This window comes from Argopecten irradians, chromosome 2, assembly GCF_041381155.1.
Source record: "Argopecten irradians isolate NY chromosome 2, Ai_NY, whole genome shotgun sequence".
Lineage (NCBI taxonomy): Eukaryota > Metazoa > Mollusca > Bivalvia > Pectinida > Pectinidae > Argopecten > Argopecten irradians.
Window position 1 is genome coordinate 49,935,225 of NC_091135.1, and position 22,964 is coordinate 49,958,188.

The 22,964-nt window shown below is 40.1% G+C and overlaps 1 protein-coding gene across 1 annotated transcript in view; it reads left to right on the forward strand.

The window, feature by feature from the left end:
• LOC138315818 (low-density lipoprotein receptor-related protein 5-like) overlaps window positions 1-22,964 on the forward strand; it is a 130,995-nt gene continuing 108,031 nt past the window's right edge. Inside the window, exon 1 of the mRNA XM_069257106.1 lies at window positions 1-633. Coding sequence (XP_069113207.1) covers window positions 546-633 — 88 coding nt within the window. The 5' untranslated portion in view covers window positions 1-545. The remainder of the gene's footprint in view (window positions 634-22,964) is intronic.

A 22,964-nucleotide genomic window follows, 5' to 3' on the forward strand; every position in this document is an offset into this window, starting at 1 on the left:
ATAGCTCACTACACACGCGCACCCTTAGCAACGTACGGTACGCGCGTGCTGCTTATAACATAAGACGGTATAAACTTCCTGGATCTGACGAGTGGGGAAATAGACTGAGAATTGTGAATGGAATTTCACGTCACACGCGCCTTGTCTGTTTGTTTGTCGTACAGGTAATGCCCGTACATTTGCCAATCAATCCATACCTCTCGCATATGGATGGCGAACAGCGAGCACGCGGTGTCATTAGTTGATGGGCTTTGTGCCACGCGCACATCTCTCTCTGATGATTGATTCAGCTGCTGGACCGTAGTGGTATATACCCGAGAGGAGGAGGAAGGTCTGTCTCGGGGGAGGTGAAACAGGACATTGTGATATATATATATATACACCTCTACGGGCGGATTCCTGTTAAAGCTGTAACGGAAAGTTGTTAAACATTGGATTATATCATTGACGTTTCAAGGGTCGTGAGTTGGAATCAGTTTGTGATATTCTGTGAGGATTTGCCAACATTTTCTATCAATAATATGTGATTTCAACAGTAGAAAGATATGACTGTGGGGTCGGGCCACACCCTACAAGCCCGGGGTTGGTGGTTGCTGCTCATAGTCTTATCATGTCTAGGACAGACAACAAACGGTAAGTACTATAATGTCTGAATACTTCATAATTTTTTTCTATGCTGTATGCCATTTCACATTCTACTGGCTAAAAGATAACGTTTAGATATAGCAAATAAAAATTATTGAAAGTCATGCTTATTTCACACCAGGAAAGAGAACTTAAGATGACTACAATCATTTCCAATATTTCTAGTCCAAGAACTTGTAATCGGAGATCCATAGGCTGGGGCTTCCAAGAAGCGAATTGTTGGAAAATAAGACTAGTTTGTGGAATGATGGTTAATATGAAATATTTGAGGATAACAAAATATAACAAGTCAGTGGTAGATCTAGAGGGTGTTTTAAATAATGTATAGTTTGTATGTACAATCAAACATCCTCTGTATTGTTCTATTGAATGTTCCAGCATCATAGAGAAAGTAATGCATTGTATCCATCCTATGATGATGGCCCTTGCTAGAACAGATTGAAATGTTGAAAACTGGCATCAGAAATGCAATGTAAAAAAGAGCTTAAGTTGAACAAATCAAAGTCTTTTTTTTTTTTTCTTTTTTTTTTCAAATTATGATTATAGATATGAATCAATACACCCTCTCCAACCCTGCACCACCACACCTAACATCCTTACCATGGTTCCTACCACTTTCCCATCCTCACCACATACACTGCCTGGACACCCCCTACCCTCCACCCCCTACACCAGACACCTCCACCATCCCCTACCCTCACAACAATCTACCCCAGACACCCCCACCATCCCCACCACCCTCTACCCAGGACCACCCCCCCCCCCCCAATCCCCTACCCTCACCACCGTCTATCCCAGACACCCCCACCATCCCCACCACCCTCTACCCCGGACACCCCCACAATCCCCTACCCCGGACACCCCGACCATCCCCTACCCCCACCACCCTCTACCCCGGACACCCCCACCATCCCCACCACCCTCTACCCCGGACACCCCCACCATCCCCTACCCCCACCACCCTCTACCCCGGACACCCCCACCATCCACTACCGCCACCACCCTCTACCCGGGACACCCCCACCATCCCCTACCCCCACCTCCCTCTACCCGGGACACTCCCAACCACCTTACAACAATGCCTCTCCCTACCCTCTCCCTACCCTGTCACACTGACCTATCATTCTGTTTTCCCTCATCCCTTTGTTTGGTACTATTACAGGGGATGTCCATTATTAGTGTGTGGATGAGTCAACATGTCCATTGTACTTATTCTATAGGCTTCTCACTTGACAGCTCTGCTGATAACAACAACACAAAAACCTATCAATACAGCAGTTTAAACCGATTATTATCTGGCATAGAATTTTGATGATTCATTTTTTTGTTATTACAGATTGTTAATTTTCTTCATAAAGGCTTAAATGAATGGGAAAATGTGGATTTACTTATAACATCAATCTTTTTATTATTATTTTGTAATTTCCTTTACATGATATTATACAATGTTGCTTTACTTCCCTTTACATGATATTATACAATGTTTCTTTACTTTCCTTTACATGATATTATACAATGTTTCTTTACTTTCCTTTACATGATATTATACAATGTTGCTTTACTTTCCTTTACATGATATTATACAATGTTTCTTTACTTCCCTTTACATGATATTATACAATGTTTCTTTACTTTCCTTTACATGATATTATACAATGTTGCTTTACTTTCCTTTACATGATATTATACAATGTTTCTTTACTTTCCTTTACATGATATTATACAATGTTGCTTTACTTCCCTTTACATGATATTATACAATGTTGCTTTACTTTCCTTTACATGATATTATACAATGTTGCTTTACTTCCCTTTACATGATATTATACAATGTTGCTTTACTTTCCTTTACATGATATTATACAATGTTGCTTTACTTCCCTTTCTCAACAAATTCTACACTAGTATAGCCTTATCAAAAATTGAGAATATCAATATGATGTAACTATTGTGAAACAGAAATTCAATTAGATATTTCCACATTTTTCAAGAATCTATTAAAATGATGATTTCTGAGTTGTATCAAGCCCAGTTAACAGGACATCGTTAATGGAATCCTCTTCCTCAGTGCTCGGAATAATTCTCTTAAAGGAAACGCAATTTCATTGATTAAAATATTCCATTCATTGAAATGAACCAAACTAAGAGAGGATATTGATTGAAAAAACAAAGGTGACAATCTGTGTTATATAAACTTCTGAAATAACAAGGAAATCCAATTTTTTAATTTCTTAAAGATGCTCCACCGCCGACAGAGCATAATAAATATTCATCATTTGAACAATAATTGGTGTTTAATCTTGTATATACATGCCTATTTAACACAAAATTAATATGAAATAATTTATTTCACCTTTTGTGCATGCGCAATCAGTACTCCATTCCGTATAGGATATAGTTCCATGGAATTTTTTCGGGATGCAATTAATTGTTTTTCATATTTTTAACTTTAAATTAAATTAGATGTTCAAACTTTTCAATGATGGTAATGGTGTAAAGTTTTTGACTTTTTACGTTAAATAAGCAACAGATCAATTTGCTAGAGAAATGAAATAAAGTAACTCCACATATATATATATATATATTCATATATACATATGGTATTTATATTTTCAGTCTGCATTGAAATTACATTATGATTGAAAGTCATTAAATTTGAGGCCACAGATAGATTGAGGGTAATTATTGGGTAAAATATGGTAGTTCATAATCTTGAAGAATTCAATAATAAAGTGTAAGAAATGCCAAAGCAATATATCTACAATAAAGCTGTGTAATTTCTGATAATCATTTGTGAGGCTGAGGCAGATATAAGTTTATTGACAAGTTGATAAAAGATAAACCCACATAATGACATAGAGTATGTGAGTCATTTTTTTCTCAAGATGTGGATTATCAATTATTGATGATCTGACAGCACTGGAAGTTTACTTGGTTCGATTTATAACTGTACATCACACATTTACGATGTGCTGCCCTGTTTAACTATTAAACACGCATATGCTCAGTCAAAAATCAAATATGGCTGCTTTTGTGATAATTTTCACTGAATTTGAAATTGTTTTTTGTCTCAATGCACAAAAAATGTGAGACTTTGTTTATTATCTTTTCAATTTCTTGAATAATGAAAATGTATTTAAAAATTGATGAAACCATATGTGATTTTTAAAGTATTTTAATTTTTGCAAGCAGATGGTGTAGAATTTGTAGAATTTTATCTAAGGAATAAGTATGAGATAATTAGTAATTACCAAATTGTTAAAAATGAAGCTCTAACTGCTGGTGGAAAATAATTGTGTAATTCAGATAACACCCCCCCCCCCCCAAAAAAAAAAAAAAAATTAAAAAAAAAAATGATACATTATATCTCATCAGTAGTAATTCATATCACTCAAGAATGTTAAGTGTATGTAAAATTATAAATGAATTAAAAAAAATTGTCATAATTGGTCTTTTGGAAATAAAAAAAAATGTCATAATTGGTCTTTTGGAAATAAAAAAAAAAATGTCATAATTGGTCTTTTGGAAATAAAAAAAAAAATGTCATAATTGGTCTTTTGGAAATAAAAAAAAATGTCATAATTGGTCTTTTGGAAATCAGGAACTTCTACAGAAAAGGGAGTATCAGGAATAAAGTGTATTTGAATGTTTTTATTTTTATATTTTTGAAGACTATAACGTGTCACCTTAGTGAACACCATAAATGTATTTATACCTATCAGCCTATAGTTTTACATGTACACTATGTATCTGTCTGACTGTAAAGGAAATCTGCTATGAAATGTCTAGAGGTTAAACTGAATTCCGTGTAAATGTTTTAAATTTGATAGCAAGTAAAAAATGATGGAATGAAAATATGTGTGAGATAAGTTTTGATATCATTGAGATAAAACATACATATTCTGATAAAAAATGAATAGAACTCTTCATTTTTTGTACCTATATATGATAAGATCATGCAAATGTTTTAGGTATTTGAAACAGAACTAACCTGTATCTTTATCTCAGCAATGGAATGAAAATGGAATTGTTAATGGATAGTGTCCGAGTACATTGGCCACCAAATAATCTAATTTATGTTTGATACTAGATTATCACCCTTAAGTTAAAGCTGGAGATTTAGAAGCATAATCAAACTGTAGATTATCTCCTCTTAGTTTGAAGTTTGGAACTTTAATGATAGATTATCTCCCTTTGGTTTGAAACTTGATTGATCTCCCCCTAGTTTGAAGCTGAAAATCAGACCATGGATTATCTCCCCCTAACTTGAAGCTGGGGAATCAGATCATCGATTATCTCCCCATAGTTTAAAAGTGGAAAATTACACTGTGGATTATATCCCTCTAGCTTGAAGCTGGATAATCAGATCAAACATAAAAACCCAATGCTATTGATGATTGTAATGGTCTAGAAACTAGTAGCCAGTCCTCAAAGTGTGCTATTATCTCCTTGGAATTCAAAGACTGAGCCTTCATAATCACAGGATATCGAATCTCTTGTCATTAGGGCACAACTCCCTGACAGCAGTGAAACAGAGTTTGGTATTGGAGCAGGACACAGGTTCAGCCATATAGTAATGTGTTGAGAGAATGGGTTTAGTCTCAAATTTTACACTATAGCTGGATTGGTTCAGAGACATAACTGCAACTGCAACTGCACTTTGATGTGTTTCAGTTCATTGTTGGGAGGCCAAAATGAGTAATGTTTCTTAAGATAAAACTGCTGTAAGTCCCTTTAAATGATGTCATGCAACATTATTGGAAATTTTCCAAATTTGTTTTTACAAGACATGTGAAAAGAAATGACAGGAGACTTGTAGCATAGTGATTCACGGTTCCTCAAATTTCCAATACTAGGACCGTCCTGACAAAAAAACCGAGGCCATACTTTATTTGTTTGCTCGGCACATGTTTAGGCTATAGACCCGGGTGACTAATGTAAACTTGCTGCTGATATCCGCTGCTCATCTTTTTGACCTTTTTTAAACATTAACCGTGTTTGTCTGGACGTATAGTGATGTATTACTGGGGTAGGGGTTTGATCTGTAGATAATAGATTTGATTAAGGCCGCAGGGAGCATTTACAACTTGTTTAGAAAATTGTGCAATTGATCAAGTAACTGTCAAAAGAATTAATTTGTTTTGTGATGAGTTGTTCGGAAAGAGATGTTTTTTGCAGATTGCTATCTTGTATAAATTTCTATTGATCTTGTACCGTGAAATGATTTCACAAAGTTTTTGGGATGTTATAATTTTGTGTGATGATGTTTCAACTGGTATACTGAAGATTTGAATGTCAGAAATGATTTTTCTGTATGAGATCAGAGAAAATCTATGTAGAGAATTAGTGGAGACCTGTGGAAGGGAGGGGATGGGGAGGATTACACGGTTTTTTGCATTCATTCTACAGTCCATCCTTTGTTCCTTTAATTTGTAAATTATCTTGCCCAAACTTTTAGCTTTAAATCATAAGGAATTGAAACTTCAAACTTGGTAAATAGTTCTATTTAGATGACAGTGTGCGTCAAGTACCACTTAAATCAAGAACATTATGACATAATCTTGACTTTTGATCTCATTTTATAGAATTGCTTCTGCATATCGTAATAAACTTTGTGTTTGGGTTCAATGTAAAACCAATTTTCATGATGTAATACTTACCATAACTTTAGTATGCAAATACGCTACCTACACCCATCTTTGTAGCCCCAACAAACATAAGATTTGAGAATCCCGTCTCCCTACCGTACCTCATACTCATCTCGTACTCGACGAGAGTAACATAGAGTGGTCTCCCTTCCTCAAAAACCCTTTATGGAGCCACAGGGGCAAAATGGCTGAGGAGGAAAGGGGAGGAAACAGAAGGGTGGGACTCCATAAAGTTATGGTAAGTATTACATCATGAAAATTGGTTTTACATTGAAAAACCTCAATTTCATTTCAGTAATACGTTACCATAACTTTAGTATGCGAATTCGTCTTACCGTAGTGGAGAGTCCGAAGCCAGGCAGCCCAATCAAACGTCAAATCCAGGAGACAAGCCCCAGTAGGGAGAATAAAAAGGGGTTCCAGGAACCCCCCGAAGGAAAGGGATAAAAAATGGAATACCTCCCAGAGAAAAGAGGAGTACCATCGTGATGCCTGCCCGCATACAGTTAAAACCAAAAATAAATACCATGTCTAGGGCGGAGGAACAGTCACAGACTGAGCCGCCACAACTGGACCCAAGGAAAACAGTCCCTCAGAATGAGAGGACAGGGACCGGAGGTAAAAGTCAGTGAAAGTAGACTGACCACGCCAAAAGGCAGCAGACATGATGTCCTGGAATGAGGACCCATTTAGGAGAGCCAAAGAAGCTACAAGGGCTCTAACCTCATGAGCCCTCACCTTACATTTCGCCCGAGATAGATCATTAGATAGCTCATAAGCAATCTTGATCACCTGACATATCCATCTGGAAATGGATTGGGAGGAGATATCCTGCTGACCCTGTTTAATGGGCAAGAATAGACGAGATCGAGTACCTCGCCCCCCCCTAGTTTTATCAAGGTAAAACCTAAGTGCTCGACAGGGGCACAGCAACTGATCATTCTCCTCAGACTCAACAGAGACTGTCAAGGAAGGAATCCTAATGGGATCGGGCGAAAAACCAGGAACCTGATTCTTTGCCAAAAAGGCAGGATCAGTGAGAAGGGTAACGGCAGAGCTATCTCTGGCCCAACGAAGGCACGAAGAGTGAACAGACAAAGCATGGATATCACTCCTCCTACGGCCTGAGGCAAGGGCAAGCAGGAAGACAGTCTTAAAAGTTAAAAACTTTAGGGAGACAGACCCCAAAGGCTCATAAGGAGCCCCCTTCAGTGACTCTAACACAAGAGCTAGGTTCCACTGTGGAGCTAACTGCCGTACCCTAGGCCTGTCCAGACTGAAGCCCCTAATCAAAGCAGACAACGAGGTGGAAGAACCTACCTCTCGCCTATCATGAAAAGACAGTACACTGGCAATAGCCGTGCGGTATCCCGCAATTGTACCAGAGGCGAGATTCCGTTCCCTAAATAAAAAGAGAAGGAAATCTGCAATCAGCTGGACAGAAGCCTTGATCGGATCAATCTTCCTGCCGATACACCAATCACAGAAGATCTTCCAGCGTGACTGGTAGACGGCAGAAGAGGAAGACCTAATTGATCGGGCGATGCGGGCTGACACGTCCGAAGAAAAAACCTGCCTGAGCGAGGCCTCCTGAGATAGCTTCCACGCGTGAAGGTGGAGGATCTCGGGACGTGAATGCATCGTCCGTGACCGAGGCTGGCGCAGGAGATTGGATCTGAGTGGAAGAACCAGAGGAACATCCACCAGAAACGACAATAGCTCCGGAAACCATGGTTGTCTCGGCCACAGGGGCGCTATCAGAAGGAGGGAGCAATGATGCGTCCGAAACTTCTGTAGAACCCTGCCCACCAGGTTGAATGGAGGGAATGCATAAGCCTGCATCCCCTCCCAATCCAGAGACAGCGCGTCCACAGCCCAAGCCAATTGGTCTGGCACCGGAGAGACAAAGGTTGGCAGCTGATTGTTCAGGGAAGTGGCGAAAAGGTCTATATGAGGCCTGTCCCACACCTGACAAATGCCCTCGAAGATCGAGGGATTTAGTTGCCATTCTGTCAGAACCGGCTGGCGGCGCCTGGAGAGAGTATCCGCCAGAACATTCAACCTGCCTGGAAGATGCTTGACTAGAATAGTCAACTGCATTTCCTGACAGAGAAGAAGAACACGGATAGCGAGGGCACAAAGGACGTGGGACCTTGTCCCCCCCTGTCTCTCCAGATACGCGACAACTGTAGAGTTGTCCGTAGCCACACAAACCACCTTGGAATGCAGAATCTTTCGAAAAGCCTGCAAAGCCAACAGAACAGCCCTCATCTCCAGCACATTGATGTGCTCGGAGAGCTGATCCCCAGACCATTCCCCCGACCGGCAATGGCCATCGAGGTAAGCCCCCCAACCTGTCATGGACGCGTCCGTGAACAAGGTCATGGTGGGAGCTGGCTTGGACAACGGAACCCCCTGTAGAACATTGTCTTTGAGAGTCCACCACCGTGCAAACTCCTTCACGGACTGGTTGAGAGGAAGCCAAGCCTCCCATTCCCTGCTGGCAGGAACCCAGTTCGCGAGGAGAAACATCTGGAGAGGTCTGATGTGAAGTCTCCCAAGGGGGACTACATCTGCCAGGGAGTTGAGATAACCCAGAAAACTGAGAAACCAACGCACCTGGACGTGTGACCAACTGATGAAGGTCAGAGCAAGATCTCTGGCCTTCTCGAACTTCTCCAAAGGTGGAAGGGCAATGCCCTGAACCGTGTTGAAACGGTTTCCCAGGAAGACAAAGTCTCGAGAAGGGGAGACCTCGGACTTCTCTCTGGAAGGAATGAAGCCGACTTTGAGCAAAAGTTTCAGGACCAGACGGGTGTTCTGCACCAAAGATTCCCGCACTAGGTGGAGCATGAGGGAATCGTCGAAATAGATGTGAACATCTATTCCCCTGGAGTGCAGAAACCCCACGACAACCTGCAGCAGCTTGGTGAAAACCAAAGGAGCTGTCGTGAGCCCGAAAGGCATGGCCCGGAACTGAAAAACCTTCCCGTTGCAAGTGAAACGGAGGAATTTCCGTGCCGACTTCTTGATGGGAATGTGGAAGTAGGCATCCTTCAGATCTACTGAAGTAGCCCACATCCCCTCTCTCACCGAAGCTATGATGCTCCGTGGAGTCTCCATCTTGAAGTGAGGAGAATCTACGTGCCTGTTGAAGGCACTTAGATCTATGATGGGACGCCAAGCTCCGGACTTTTTCCGAACCAGAAACATTCTGGAATAAAAGCCTGGAGTGCATTCCACCATAGGCACCTCCTCGACCGCGCCCTTTAAAAGCATGGTCCTTACTTCCTCCTGGATGGCAAGTGCCTTTTCTGGATCCCCCGGAGGAGGGAAGAAGATAGGTCTTGATGCCAAGGGCGGATCCCGCAAGAGGGGAATGCCCAACCCCTCCTTGACCACAGACAAGGCCCATGTGTCCTCTGTGATTTCCTTCCACTCTGGGAGGAAGAAGGACAGACGACCTCCTACAGGAAGATCGGGACGAGGAAGATCGAGACCCTCCCAGGCGGGAGAATCGCTTCCTAACCCGAAACTGAATCCTGCGGGAGAAGGACCGGAATCTAAAACTGGAGGAGCGGAGTCCTCCAGAAACAGACCCCTCGTCTGGAATGGCCAAGGAGGGGGAAAAAGAGTCAGGAACTCTTCTTCTTACCCCCAGGAGGGTTCTTGCCCTTCTTACCCTTCCCCTTGTTGCCCTTGAAGTAAGGCTTCGACTTCGGCTGTGCAGTAGACTGAGGAGCTGAAGTTCTAGCCTTCTTCTTGGGAGGCACGGACCCCTGGGAGATACTGGCCTTCACGGTCTGCAATCTCTTCAAAAGAAGGGCAGAAGCGACCGAGTCCTCCTTCAAATCCTTCTGAACAGAAGGAAGAGTCCCTCCAAAAAGAGTGGACCCAGAGAAGGGGGCAGTCAACAATCGGGACCGGTAAGGTTCTTCGACCGGGCGGTTTTTCAACACAGAAAAACGCCTAGCCAACAAGACATTGGCGAGCAATGACACCTGTAAAGACGCCAAGGCTCTCAATGCCCTGTTCAGGGCAGAGGTAACTCTGTCCTGAATGTCGGCCTGCTCTGTCTCAGATATCCGACTCTCAGGCACATCGGATACCCTATATAGACTAACCGTCAGAAAGTCTATATAAGACAGAATTTGAATGGAAAGGCGCAGCAGCCTCTCCATCTTGTGGTGCTCCTTGGAGCCGAACACCACCTGGTCCACTGACTTGCCGGGCCAAGCTGCCAATTCTCTAGACTCCAGCTTAGCTGGCTGAGAGGACAGCAGTCCATCGTGAATGGCATAATCAGAGGCCTGAACCTCTGATAAATCACCAACACTGAGCTGCAAACCGGCAAACCCAGGCGTGCGAGATGAAGAAGAATTCTTCTCCATAACTCGAGACTGGGCAGTGGCCAGAGCTGAAGACACAATAGTGCCTTCTGGCAGTGAGCGATCTGACTGAGCAGATGCCCGTGGAGCCACCAAAGAACCCAAAAGGGTGGTGGACTCCGGGATGGATGATGCGGAAGGTGGTGGGCAAACCTCCGCCCCGAGAATCCGAGATACATCGGCCCTAAGGGCCCGCATCCCAGACAAAACCTGCTGGGCATCCACCTCAGCAGCCTCGAGGTCACCCTCCTCCTGGAAATCTTCAACCTGAGGATCTGCATCCGACAAACCAGATTGGTCAATATCGGAGCAGCCAGGGGAGAGATGAACAACATCATCATCCTCTGCCGAACCCACGACCTCACAGTCCATATCCTCCTCGTTGCCTGGACCCGAGGTCCCAACGGGGAGAAAAGGGCCAGCAAAAGAGACAGACTCAGGAAAACTCTCCTGAGCAGGCTCCAACAAGTGGCGTTTAGGAGCCGAACTCCTAACCACAGAAGCTGAGGGCTTCGACCTAACGGTCGAAGCTCGACCCTTGGACTCGGAGACAAACGGGACTGCACGAGAAGCAGAAGTCCTAAAGGTCCGGCGAACCTTTCTAGGACCGGCACCCGAAGCAGCAGTAGGTTGGGGGGGAGCAACCGAACCGCTGACAGGTCTCCGCGAGGGAGAGACCAAACCCCAAGGGTTCCAAGAAGGAATAGCCATGGGGTTAAAACCGTATCCCTGAAAATACGGAAAAGGTCCCGTGGGTTGGGAGTGACCCCAGAACTGGCCAAACTGGCCTGCCTGAGACTGGGGCTGGCCAACCTGACCAAAGGACGAGGTTGGACCACCACTCCCTCCAAGTGGAAACCCGGACATGTATGGGCTAGGCCCATAACTGCCGGGATGCTGCTGAAACCCAAAACCATCCGCAGGCTGGTTTGGGGGGCCCAAGGATGGTTGCCCGCAGGCACCCGTATACCCTAAGCCAGGGGGAAAAAGGAGGCCGAAAATCGGACACCTGACCAACAAACCCAGGACCCTGAGGATGACCCCCTGGGAAAACCGAGCCAGCACACTCAGGAGCGGACCTAATAGGACCGGGACCAGGTAACTGGACGGGAGGGAAAGTTGGACCAGAATTGATGCCGGGATTAGAGAGCTGCGCATCACTAATCCCAGTGGAAACGGACAAACCAGAAAGGAAGTCTGTAGTCCCTGAACCCAAACTCGGACGAATAGGTCCGGCATCAAGACCGCCCCCAACAGCAACACCACCTGGAATGCCGGAGCCGCTGACAACGTCAGAGACCGGCGGCTGGTAGTCCCTACCCGAAGGCAAGCATGGAAGCTTACGAGCATTCCCAGCCAATTCGACCCTAGACCGAGAAACGTCAGGGTCAGGCTGCCCCTCCCCTACTCCAGGAACATCCTGGACAGGAGGGACCACCCCCTGATCTCGAGAAGAACCTGTAGAGACAGGAACTACCGAGACAGGAACAGAAACAGAACTAGAAGCCTGCTTCCTTCTCCTCCCGTAAGATGAGGACGAATCCCTCTTACGGGAGGACGAAGATCGCCTTGGTGTAATGCCGGCCTGGCCAAGAGCCTCTCCAACTGGACAAAGTTCACAAGGAGAGGACTCATGACAAGGGCGACATAGGGGACATGCATCATGTGGGTCCCGTTCCTCATAGAAATGGGAACACCCATGAGCAGACCCCTGACGCTGACCCGAGCGGGACATACCAGGCATTACAACGACAATTACGTAAACAAGGTAAGAAAATTACGTCAAAAACGTAAAATATAAGCAACACACGCTAAACCCGTAAAAAACAGTGTTAGGTGACACAAATCTTACCTAATAACAACGGCAACAAAGCCTCAGCGACGAAAAACCGAACAAAAACAAACGTAAACAAACCGGAAACAGCGAGACGTCACCAGTAATGACGGATCGCACGGAACACCGGCAAGCACGTGGAACAGTCAAAAAACGGCCGAAAAAGGCACAAAAAACGAATGACAGTACAAAAAGAAAACAACACAGGGCAGATGGGTAAACACACAACTGAATGTGTGAAAAAATTTGACTAAAACGTCAAATAAATGGACCTAACAGCGAAACGAAATAGACACAATGCAATTGCCGTCCGAGCTGTGTAGCGCCATAAAGGAAAGAGGAAGGGAGACCACTCTATGTTACTCTCGTCGAGTACGAGATGAGGTACGGTAGGGAGACGGGATTCTCAAATCTTATGTTTGTTGGGGCTACAAAGATGGGTGTAGGTAGCGTATTTGCATACTAAAGTTATGGTAACGTATTACTGAAATGAAATTTGTGTTTGGGTTCATCTTGGTAAGCCGATACACGTATGTCATGTACCAGAGTCGGGTTACTGTGACCTACATTTTATCCTTGACCTCATTTAGCCTATCTAGGTGTTCTTCATTATGTTTTTTGAGGCTTTGAACATCATAATGAGTACAATGTATATGGGATCTATCTTAAAATGCAAGAAATGAAATGAGCAATGCAAAGCTTTGAAAAGCATGGTATTCTGGCCTTCCTCACTGGGTAACTGATTAAAAGGTCTATCTGGCAGAGCTGCATAGTTGGTCAGTGGTTTTTCCAGAGAACTCTGATGCCTCCCCCATCAGAACCTGGGATCTCATTTAGGTATGTATAGCAGGATTGAACTAGTTCAAACATTGGTGACCATGTATATCTCAATCAGTAGTCTTGTATTTGGATGTCCAGGATTCAAGCCATAATCTGGCTGCTACTTTTTTCTCTCTCCTGTTACAGAATTGGTGCCCATTTGGATACCCATGGTGGTAGTATAATGGTGTTGTGTGACTTTGAGGGTGAAACTTAGCAAAATGAGTGAGTTATATAGCAGAATTGGACTTGGTTGATCATCTATGACCAGGTTAATCTCCTTGATAGAGCATCTGGTTAGTGTTCAGAGGTCCCAGGTTAAAGCCCCAGTATATCCACTATATTTTCTCCTTCCCAGTTACATGTCCATTGACACTAGCTGTTAATTTGACCTTAACACAAAGGCAAAAAGAAATTCCACCATGCTGTTTACTCCTACGCCTTTATGAAATATCTGGGAATCAACTAATGAGTTTGTCAGTGATAGCTTTGCTAATTCAGACCCTAAGGTCCATTTTCCGTTTTCAAAAGCATCTTGATAAATGAACTGCTAAGTCCATTATACAGACCCTTTCAATCAATTTAGATGTTCATTTGGTCAATAGATGTCACTGACTTACATGGAACCACTCAACACCAACGATTGATCAGGATTAGATGTGACACCTAATTTGTCTCGTTTGATCTCTGCTAGCTACGTTAATACAAGGAATCCCAGCCGTAATGTTATATGGCTCAATAAATAAAAGTAGATATTGTTTCTGTGAAACAGAGCTTTGATATAAATACTGAAGCTTTTAAAGTGAGAGTGAATCCTAATGGTCGGATGATGTTTGTGAAAATTCTGTGTCAGACGATGTGCATAAGCGCTCAAATGGCCAAACATTTGAGATGCGACTTAGTAATAGCATACATACAGGTCATGCCGTTGATTTTCTACCGACTGTCAGACACATAGATCAGAAGGTTGTTGTCACAAAATTACATCTGTGTTATTGTTTTGCGAGGACCAGACACTGATGATAATGCCATATGACATAAATTGGCCTCCACAAGTTTCCATTATTATGGTTCCACGACAATTTGCGAGCACTTGAGTATTTAGGATAGAAAACCTCCTCTCCGCTCTATCTTTGCCTAATTAAGTTCGGAGGGTCCACATAAGACACTGTATCCATTGAAGCCTCCATCAATGCTTCAGACTACGACATTTACCAAGTCCCATCACGAAACACTTAAGCTTGGTCCTAACTGCCACAGGATTTGTGTCCCGAAGGCTTGTCTGGTTTATCTGCTAAAAGGTATCTGAGGAAATATAATGGTCAGCAAGATAGAAAGTGATGAACCATGTTCTAACACAGGAAGGTGAATTTAAATTTTCTGGAGAATAACTTTGACTTTGTTTGATCACTCTTGGTCCTCAGTGTTGAGCTAGGGCTAATTGTAGGTATGTTAGCAACTGATGGCTTAAACCAAGATACAGTAAAACAGCTTTTTAATGAACACGCTTACAACAAATTCATGATTATATATAGTAATCCCCCCCCTTTAAAGTTCCCATAATATATGTGCATTTTCTGTATAACAATCTATACTTATAACAGAGTTATTTTGTTGGTCGCCAGAGGTTTGTTATAACTGTGTTACTGTATATCAAGTAAACCTTAAACTTAGGTCGATCTGAAGTAATAGTCTTCTTGTTGTCATGGTAATTGGTGACTTAAACTCAGGTCAGTCTGAGGTATAGTTTCCTTGTTGTCATGGTAATTGGTGACTTAAACTAAGGTCAATCTGAGGTAATAGTCCTCTTATTGTCATGGTAATCGTAGACTTAAAAATAGTCTTCTTTTTGTCATGGTAATTGGTGACTTAAAGGAAGGTCAATCTGAGGTATAGTCTCCGTGTTGGAGCTATTTTAAGGTCCACTACCTATCCGAAACAGCTTCTATTTTTTAATTGGAATGTTAAGCGAGATTTATAATTTTGTAGAGGTGCAAAAGTGATTAGCTTTATGTTAATGTTTCACTAATCATCACATTTTGGACAATTTAATTGATATCAATTCAATGTTGATTTTCATAACATGGGTTGTATTATGCTTCCTGCTGTTGTCCTAATTACAGGCTGTTATTTGACTATCACTGCGCCAGACAGCATAACAGCGAAATAAATCTTCATTATTTAACATTGATTGTGCAGATAATCTTGCATTTTGTTTGGTACAGTAACCTCAACTTTTTTTTTGTTTCGGAAAGGTTATAGGCCTGTAAAGCTTAAACTTTAAACTGGAGACCATTTTGCCATCTGTAAAATTGAGGTAAAGGTCCTGTGTGTGAAGGTCACAACAGAAGGACAGTCATTACTTAGTTTTGTGATATAAAGACCTTGAACTTTAAAATAATGGTTACAAAGTAGAAAAAAAAACTATAATGTAATACTGGAAAAATGGTTAATTAAATTTCTCCAATAACAAGAAAACTTGTTCTTACTTTAATGATGTTTTTAAGCCTGCCATCTGATGATGGCGGGCTATTCAAATTGCATTTCCTCTGTGGTCTGTGGTCCATTCGTAAACAATGCATGTTACCACTATTTCTCAGAAAGTACTGAAGGGATCTGTCTCAAATTTCATATGTAGGTTTTCCATAGGGTCGTAGGAGTGTCGTGCTGATTTTCAGACTGATCAGAAGAACAATATGGCCGAAAGGCAGCCATCTGGGATTTTCGCAGTTGATGTTTGTTAATACTATTTCTCAGAAAGTCCTAAAGGGATCTGTCTCAAATTTTAGATGTAGGTTTCTCTAGGCCCATAAAAGTGTCATGCTGATTTTCTGACCTATCAGATAATCAATATGGCCGCCAGGCAGCCATCTTGGATTTTGGCAGTTGATGTTTGTTACTGCTATTTCTCAAAAAGTACTGAAGGGATCAGTCTCAAATTTCATATGTAGGTTTTCCCTAGGGCCCTTGTTGAGCTTATTACATTTTGGGACAAATCGTTCAACAAGATGGCTGACTGGGAGCCATCTTTGATTTTAGTATTTGAAGTTTATTTTTTGTTACTGCTATTTCTCAGAAATTACTAAAGGGATCTGTCTCAAATTTCATGTGCAGGTTCCCCTAGGAGTCTAGTTGTGCATATTGCATTTTGGGACTGATCAGTTAACAAGATGGCCAACAGGTAGCCATCTTGGATCTTGATAATTGAAGTTTGTTACTGTTATATATCTCAGAAAGTACTGAAGGGATCTTTCCCAAATTTCATAAGTAGTAATATGTAGTAAAACTTTGAAAAGCAGAAAAAGATCCCTCTTTCCATTGTCAGACAAAGATCATTCTTTGGAGGTGCCAAGATCCCTCAGGGATCTCTTGTTTGTTGTTGTAAAAACATGGCAGATTGAAAATTGCGGTATCTTTGATGTTTATTGAAACTGCAACTGTAGGAGGGATTGAAAAAAAAAAAAAAAAAAAAACCTTCATAGCTGTCAAATATACCTACTATAGTATAGACCTAGTGGTATCTGCTGGACGTAAGTATAGAACAATTGTTTATTCAGTTGTTGACAATGACTGTAATTCCTGTTATCAGGTTCAGCAAATTTAAACTGGTGTATATAAATCTCTGAGTCTTCCAACCAGAAAAAAACATCTCCTGAATTGTAACAACTGTTTGAAAATTTAAGGTCTATTAGTAGATATTTCAGATGTTAGGAATGATGGAAATATCTAAGCCTGAGAGTTGTAATAGCTATCTTTGTGTGATGTGGTTAAACTGGCATGTTTATCTGCAGTGCAATGTTCCCTTTCACTCCTAGTATCTTTACACACATTGTAAATATCATACGATCAGGGCTTTCCACTGGCTGTGTTGTAACCTTCCTTCAAAGAGGCATTGCTGACTTTTATACAATTTATATTGAGAATTTGATTACAGTGAGGTAAATTTTGGAGAGAATGTGAAACTGAAGTACTTACCATGGCTCTTATCAGGTTATAAACCTCAATTTAAATACTGGTTCTCAGAATCTAATTTTAAATTCCAGTTATAAAAAGTAATAGATAATATTCAATGAAACGTCATTCCTTCTTGCATAGCTGGAATGTTTATACATGTAGTTGTTGTATATTGCGGAAAAAAAAGGAATGAGGAATTGATGTATATGTACGGTAGCTGATTTTATGCCATTTCGTCTTTTTGTTATTTCGCCACAAAAAGATGATATACTTAATTTTTTTTTTTTTTGTCTTTTTGCCCCGAAACATACATGTGTACTCCTGTTTTAATACTTCTAATCTTAGTTATTGATGAAGCACCTGGTAATACTTATCAATTTAATAAATTGATTGTTATCATAAACTACTTTGATGCTTCCATATTGAACAATTAAAGTCAATAACATAAAAAAGCATCTAAACGGCTTCCACACTAGACCGGAAAACGAAAAGACAAAATTTAAGGTTGGCTAATTTTCGTCTTTTTGGGGCGAAAAGATGAAAATCAAGGTTTGTTAATTTTCGTTTTTTCGGGGCGAAAAGACAAAAAGACGAAATGGCATAAATCAGCCACCGTATATATGAGCAAACTTTCTCTTAATATCATAAATCCAAAAATTATTCTGCCCACTTCAACTATCCCTTTATTATAGTATACATGTCTCAGTTAAAGGATAACACCATCATAACATTTTATTGTTTGGACTCTGGATTTCTGTTGTGGTGGAGACACAGATTGTCCTAGAAAACATTTTGGCATTGCTGACTTTGTAAGAGAAATTAAAATATTCATGGATTGTTTTTAAGGGACCTAATAATGGACAAATCAATAACTGTAAAACCTTCAGATAGAGTAGAGATATGAATATAATTACCATGAGTAAAATACCCATCAAGATTCATGAGACAGAAAAAACCTCCACTTCTATGTTGATTGAGAGTAAGAGCAGCTGTTGCAGGAATATCTTTTCACAGACATCCAATCTGATTCAACATTTTAGACAACAGTCATCGGATATTGATACAGCAGCACTGCAACATGTACACATATTGATTTGGTACAGAACTCCTTAACAGTTCTCTTTATAAAACCCCACTGCCATACCTCCGAGTGCTCCACAACATTCATTTCATTTGGTCTATATCAAATTGTTCTCAAAGCTCATGAAGAAACAACTTTGTGCTTATAGAAAGTTCTCATTCTGCTATAGATATTACCAAACTATTCAACCATTGCTGTACATGCTGAGAACAGATAGGGCTTTATGCACTTAAAGGATTCAAACTTTTCTCTTAAAATGTCACATTGAAATAAAAACACCTCAAGAAATCAACATGATGTTAATATCTTTTTGTTTCCGCCATTCCTTTCAACACAATTGAAAATATTGTTTGGGGAATTTTTTCTTCGATTTAAAGGCATTGCGGTAGGACCTTGAAATTTTTTACCCAACAATTTTGAGGGAAAGTTTCAAGTGGGTTTGAGGAGTGAAGTTTGTAATCGCTTTCCCATCACAGTCATAAAAATTTACGAAATATATCATGGTATTTCTAGGTTTAACATGAGAAACAATGTTGTTTTTTATCGCAAAGCCTCTTTATTTAGCTCAAGATCGGATGATTGAAATTTTTTTGATTTTTTTTTCTGATCTTATTGATTCATAAAAACAACAGCAATTTCAGAAAGTTGGGGTAAAAAAACAGAGGCACAGTATTATCTTGCTGTCTGTAGATAGAGGGCAGACATGTTGATCTTTTATTGTCTAAGTTTCTCATGTTAGTGGTAGCTACTGCAGCCTGTTTACCTATAGAGTCCCATGTGATATATGGTGAAACTAATCTTGCATATCAGCTATATTCTTAGGCTTGGATAGTTTTGAATTCCCAGTGGATCTCCTGCAATTGTGGTAGGTTTATCTCGTGATTCTGTGATGATTGTTCTAACAGTTGAAACACTTTACCTCTAACATAAACAAATGTTCAGATTATTTTGATAACAAAACAACCCAAAAGTTTGTTTCGTCACCTTTTTGATGTCTATAACAAATGTCCAACTAGTAACGAAAAAGCCAAAAATTTACAGGATTACCAATAAACCTTGCCAATGTGAGAAAGGCACTGGGTTGTGTCCCTTGGCTAAGGTGAACCAGAGTATAGTTAGAATGGCTGGTTTGCTGATTTTCATCATGATAATAACTACTCTATTTGTTGTTAGATTCTGTAGTATCTTGGCAAAATTGTCACAAGGAAGTATGTACAATTTTGCACACATCGCCAAACAATAATCTTTATTGACCACAATTCATAATAAGTCATGTGTAGATGTCTTATGACCTAAAGTATTTATTATGGTCAGAAACTCTCTTCATAATCCACAAAATATTTTCGATGAAATATTTGATACATGGTAATTGTTAAATAAAACCATCTGACTTAATATACAGAGTCCTCACTTATCTTCCATTGGCCGTATACAGAGTCCTCACTTTCCTCCCATTGGCCATACACATGTGAGTGCCAATAGCAATGATAATGGTACCGGTATGTTTTATTTTTTCAGATTGGTTTTCACCTCAGACCATTGAGGCGGTTAGGTTTTATGAATACGGTTAAGTTATACCACCGATTGCCTTCATCATGACTTGGTAGAAAATGTGTGTCTGTCAGAAATGACTGTACGGAGGCAAAATAATGACTATTATGGGATATTTATACCCACAACGTGTGGAGAACAGATAGCTGATTCAAAACATCGTCTGACAAAATAATAGTTTTAACATTTATAAAAGAGCAGAATTCTCCTCCTGAATAGCAAGTATTTAAATATCACATTTATGTTATTTATGCTTTCTTTGAAATGAAAAATGAACTGTTTCTGCATTTCCATAGAGAAAGACATTAAGAACAGACACATTAGTTTTGATATTGAATTTTGCCTTTGTTTCTATTTATAATAATGGGGAATCAGTGTTGGACTTGCTGGCATTGATGTGTTATATCTTTGGTGAGGAAACTGCTGGGTCAGGAATCTTTAACTATCTACCAGGATGCATGGATGATCTGGTACCTCACAGTGAAATATACACAAAGGACTATATATATAGGTCTCAATGATTCCACTCGTGTAAAAAACGAGTAAAATCTCAAGCCAAGCATTTCTAAATGAAAAGTAACAATTGAAGAAATTTGAAGTCTTTAAAAAAATATATATTCAGGTGGACTCTGGTTGTATATGCCAATTTTAGAAGAATTAATTTTATAAAAAAGATAAATGATACCTATGTAGCAGACACCTTTGGGCCTTGGTGGAATGGTGAAACCTTGGTTACCATTTGGTTACCAGGTAATTTATATATACATTTTTTAAGATCCTCTATCTAAAGCCACAGACCAGTCTAGGTTAGGTTAAAGAAAATATTGAAGGATGTGTTTCACTGTGGCTTAACAATTTACCAGACATGTATTTATTTTCAATTTGTATATATATATCATAATCTGGTAAATAAAGTTTAGTTAAAAAACTACAGTTATAATTTGAAATCCCCAAGGAATACACACCGCATGCACAAACCACAGCAACAAATACAGAAATTCTGACTCTATCTAATTAAACATTAGTAACCTGTCCCTATACCGTTGTGGAACACTTGTACTTTAAACCAAACCTCTGACTCATTTAGATTTTAACAAGATTTTAAAAATTCTTTAAAAGAAAAAAAATGAATCATCGTAAACATGTGTTTATTATAATGTAATTATGAGCTATGAGTTAAACATTCGTTAATTTTCTCTCCCAAGTTTAATTGCTGTTTCTACAAAGGCATGTTAAGAGGTTGCAGAAACTTTTCGGTAGAATTACAAGTTCTTGCCAGACTCAATGGTTTGAATTTCAACAGTAATTGCTCTCACCATTTTGTGGTGCCTTGTTAGTACATGGAAACAGCTGGTCATTTACCACCCCACCCTGGTATCTATACGTGTCACTGTAACCTGTCTAATACGACATCCTAACAGACATAATGCTCTGATTAAAACAACCCATCTAGTTAAAAATCAGGATATATTGGCCATGCAGTTCAACCTGTCTATTGTGACACACTGCATCATACAAAAACATGTTTCAGAGAAACCTGTGTAATCTGACACCCTAAAGGGCATTGGTAGAATGTGCCTCACTACCTGTGTAATTTGACGCATTATGAATCACAACATTAAAACTTACAATCTGAATAATCTGGGTTCCTGTGGGACACAACATAATTATAATAGCCAGATTTACCTGTGAAATCTGACACAATTTACCTGTGTTATCTGATGCTCTTTAGTATAGGACCGATTAGTATTAATTAACCTGTCTATTATGATACCTTCTGGTATACAACATATTGGCCAGATCAACACTCTATTAGAGATTACACATGTTTAATCTGTTACTAATCTAAACACATTAATTAAATTAACCTGAGTAGTCTGACACCCAACAAGACATAAACCTTATCCCCTTTGGGTGATTCCGGACTGATTTTACAATCAACTTTTAATGAAATAATTTATCGCCATGGACTGATACATGTGGACCCTGAGGGATCTGTGAGGCCTCCCTAATCTGCTGAAGGTCTTCATTACCCCAACATCCAAGTTACATTAGGATAATGTGCTGGTGGTGTAATAGGGAATCCTAATGATAACATCCCAGGTCATTGTGGAGAGTAGCCATCCATAAATACCCAGGATAACTATCCAGTATCCATGTACTGTAAACTGTTAATAAATCGTAAAACTAGCTCAAATGTAATATTATAATCTATATGAATTCTCATCTACAAGCATATGAAATGGAGGCAGTATCAAATTTCTAGCTGGTAACATGTGATTGGTGTGATAGAGGGGGTATAGTATTTAGTGGTAAACCCAGCTGATAGTTGATTCATTGTGAATGGCACATTCTGCTGAAACTGACTACAGACATTCATTACAGTTAGTAAAAGGTTTCAGAGCTTCACAAACACAGGATATTTAACACTGTGATAGACTGTGGTTACTGCTGCTGGAGTCTAGCTATAAGGTTTTTACTATAAATACATCTACAAAACCTACACAATTTAATTACAAAACTTGATGATATGTCTTTGGTATAGGTACATAGAGTGAAGATAGGTTATGCTTATTCAGTTTAAATTCTCCAATCTGAAGAATTTCACCTGAGAATTTCTGTGATAAAAAACAGAATGAAGCTACCACATTTGTCTGTGTAAAGCAGTTTGAGGCCAATGGTGACCTATTATGATTATACAATATGATGTCCAGCATTTTGCGTTGTCTGCAGTTTATCTTTCCTTGAGAACACTATAAAGTAAATATTCACAAAGCTTTATAATTTATAAAACTTTGTATGCAGACTATCATTAGTAAGATTCAAGGAGTTTAAGAAAATTGGAATTTATTGACACAAGCTCACAGAGTTATCGCCCTTTTTGATAATAATTTTATTGAGTGGACTTTGTGAACACAATAACTTGAGAAGACTTAATGTTCACTTAACTCAATGAAACTTTGGTAGGGGGCCAGTCTAAAATGTTAATGATATATCTCTATATAAGGTCTCTAAAAGGTCATGTGTTGGCCCATATAGACGGT